The sequence below is a fragment of the Pteropus alecto genome, unplaced genomic scaffold, assembly GCF_000325575.1.
Source record: "Pteropus alecto unplaced genomic scaffold, ASM32557v1 scaffold94, whole genome shotgun sequence".
NCBI lineage: Eukaryota > Metazoa > Chordata > Mammalia > Chiroptera > Pteropodidae > Pteropus > Pteropus alecto.
Window position 1 is genome coordinate 9701 of NW_006437736.1, and position 2921 is coordinate 12621.

Consider the following 2921-nt stretch of genomic DNA (forward strand, 5'->3'; position numbering starts at 1 on the left):
GAGGTCACTGCAGAACTCCAGGCAGCAGAGGATGGGGCCTGGACCACGCGGGGCAGGGGCTATGTGCACAGGATTGAAGGACCCTGATTATCCACCAGGCGCCTCGGTGGATGAGGTGGGGTGAGGGACAAGTACACCAGGGATCTGGCCTGAGCGGCTGGCCAGTGGAGAACCTCCTGCCTGACCTGGGGCACCTGGGAAGGGCAAGGCTGTGGGATGTTGTCATGAACTTGGGGTGCCTCTAGGAAGGTGGTGTCCAAGAAGCAGGTGGAGCTTGAGAGAGGTTTGGAGGGATTTTAGAGCCACCACCCATGGAAGGTGACAGGGGGGAGACTGAGGAGGGAGAGGGGACAGAGACACGGTGGTCAGGGGCCGAGTAACAGGCTGCAGGGGAACTGAGAGGGGGCAACCAAGGCCATGGCCTGAGCGAGGGTGGTCAGGGAGGGCCACGGGGCCAGGCCCTGGGTCACTGGTGCCTCCTGGGCACAGTGATAGAGGTGAGGAAGGGCAGAGTCAAGTGTAGACACGCCTTTCACGAAGCCTAGCAGGGAGAGGAGGAAGGGGTTTCAAAGACAGGGAGCTGCTACGTGTCCACAGGCAGATGAGGGGGCCTTGGGCAGAGGGGAGAGCGGCCAGGGAACACGGTCACCTTCGGGGTCCTGTCTGTGGGAGAGAGGAAACAGCAGGTGGAACAGACGCTGTGGGTGACTCCTTCGGGGTGGGGGTGCCATGTTAGAGCATTCCTACCCCAGCAGGCCCTTGGGGTTCTCCGGGGGGAAGCAGAACACTGCGTTGGATGCTTTGCTAAAATGCAAATCATGGGCCTACTCTAGTCTTAGCACTGGGGGGTGGTGGTGGGTAATCTTTAACGAACCTCCTGGTGACTCTTTTGCAAGAGTTGGACACAAAGTATGAGGTCAGCTTTATCAAGCAGAGTGACCCAAGGGGAGGTGGTGAGGCCCCCAGGTCACTGAGTGGTTGGAGGAGCCTCGGCTGGCCCTGGGGATGCCTGGGGGATCACTGCTTTACAGGGTTGGCCCCCCCAGCAGCGTTGAGTTAAGCAAGGCGTACACTCAGCAGGACGAGGGAGGGGAGGGAACTTGCCAGGAGGGGTGGGGACCTGGCTGGGTAGGAAAGAGAAGCCCAGGTTCAGGTCAAGTGGGCATTTCGGTGTTTATATTTCCTGGGCTTGGGGCGGAGTGTGGAGTAATAGGGGCAGGTGGAGGTGACCAAGAGGTGTCTTTAACAGGAAGCAGAGGGGGCGTCTTGGGTGTCAGGATGGAGCAGAGGGGGCCTTGGGCAGCACAGAGTGAAGCCAGCAAGCAGAGTACCGTCTGAACCGCGGAGAAGGGTGAGGCTGGGAGGTGGGAGGACAAGGAGCCAGGCTTGAGGACCTGGTCTCCTGGAGCCCAACCCCCTACCACCTTAGCACCCCCCGCTGGCCCAGGGCTGCCTGGAGACAGGATGGGACCCACATAACTCTCAGGCCTGATCTTTGGAAGTCATCTGGTCCAACCCTTCAGTTTATAGATGAGGAACCTGAGGCAGTCACTTGCCAGAATTCCCCCAGCAAAGCCAGAGAGGAGCCCTCGGTGACTGGCCACTGGCAGAGGATAAGGCCATGACCTCCCTCCCCTTACACACGCAGGTGTGACAACAGGGCAGGGTCACTGGGCATTAGGAAGAAGCCCCATTACCTTTGGGTCACCTACCAGCGGTCTCCAACCTTTTTGGCACCAGGGACCGGTGCTCCTATGAGAATCTAAGGCCTGCTGATCTGAGGCGGAGCTGAGGCGGTGATGCTGGTGCTGGGCAGCGGCTGCAGATACAGAGGAAGCTTCGCTCGCTCGCCTGCTGCAAACCTCCTGCTGTGCAGCCTGGCTCCTAACAGGCCACAGACAGTACCAGTCTGCAGCCTGGGGGTTGGGGACCCCTGGTTCACCTCATCTTGAGTTTAGCCCTTGTCCCCAAAAGTCGTCCAAAGAGAAGGAGGCGGCCAGGCCGGTTGTTTCTTCAGATTTTATTAGACGGTGGGGTCAGACGCAGCTGAGAAGTACCCAGCCGGGGAGTCAAGTCATAAACGCAGGGGGCCCCTGGGCAGAGGAGGGAGTGTCCCCCCTTTCCCTCATCGCCAGTTCCTGAATGGCCCCACTGCTCCTGCTGAGCCACTCCTGGCCGGGGCACTCTGTCCCCAGCAGTACAGACAGGGGTGGGAGCAGTCAGGTGAAGGCCCAGTCATCCACATCTCCGTCCGACGGGGCCAGCCGCACCCCTTCACCCCCCACCAACACCTGAATCTTATCTGGGGCTAAGCAGGTCCTTCCCCCTTGAAAGAAGGGTGAGGGGGGCCGCCCAAGTCTGGCACTTACACACTCCCTGAGGGAAGGCTTTCTGGGGTTCTGCTCCTCTTAGATGCAACCTCACAACAACCCTGTGAGGTAGGTGAAGGGGAAGAGTGAACCCATTTGACAGACAGGGAGACTAAGGCTCAAGGAGGTGATGTGACTGGGCCAGGGGAGCCTGTATCTGCCATGCAGCTAGGGGGCTCGGGGGAGGGGACGCGGGGACCTGGGAGACACAGCTGGACAGCGCTGCACTTTGACCACAGGCAGGCGGCTCCGCCCAGGGGTCCCAGGGCCCACCCCGGAGGCAGGGGGAGGTCACAGCCCCGCAGGTGTAGACAGAGGTGGCAGCGGGGAGAGTGCTTCCTCCACCTGGAGCCGGGGGCCCACCCCATGGTACAAAAATAAAGGACTTCAGATCGGAACCCCAAGTCCCTGGAGGTGATCTGGGGCCTCACATCCGGGTGCCTCTGGCTTGTAACAGCTAGAAAATAAGAGAAGGGGCAGGAGGAAGAGGGGGGGAGTGGTCAGAACACAGGGAGGGGGATGAGAGGGGTGGGGCCGGCAGGGAGGGGGTGA

General features: G+C 60.6%; 1 protein-coding gene across 6 annotated transcripts in view; it reads right to left on the reverse strand.

Annotated features, from left to right (window-relative positions):
- Window positions 1–2004: 2004 nt before the first annotated feature.
- KCTD17 (potassium channel tetramerization domain containing 17) overlaps window positions 2005–2921 on the reverse strand; it is a 10878-nt gene continuing 9961 nt past the window's right edge. For 2 of the 6 annotated variants that reach the window (XM_006914474.3, XM_006914476.3), the window contains one exon: window positions 2611–2826. In XM_006914474.3, coding sequence (XP_006914536.1) covers window positions 2757–2826 — 70 coding nt within the window. In that variant the 3' untranslated portion in view covers window positions 2611–2756. Of the gene's footprint in view, window positions 2827–2921 lie in introns of all 6 variants that reach the window. The other 4 variants (XM_006914475.3, XM_015591572.2, XM_015591570.2 and 1 more) reach the window with 3 other exon arrangements.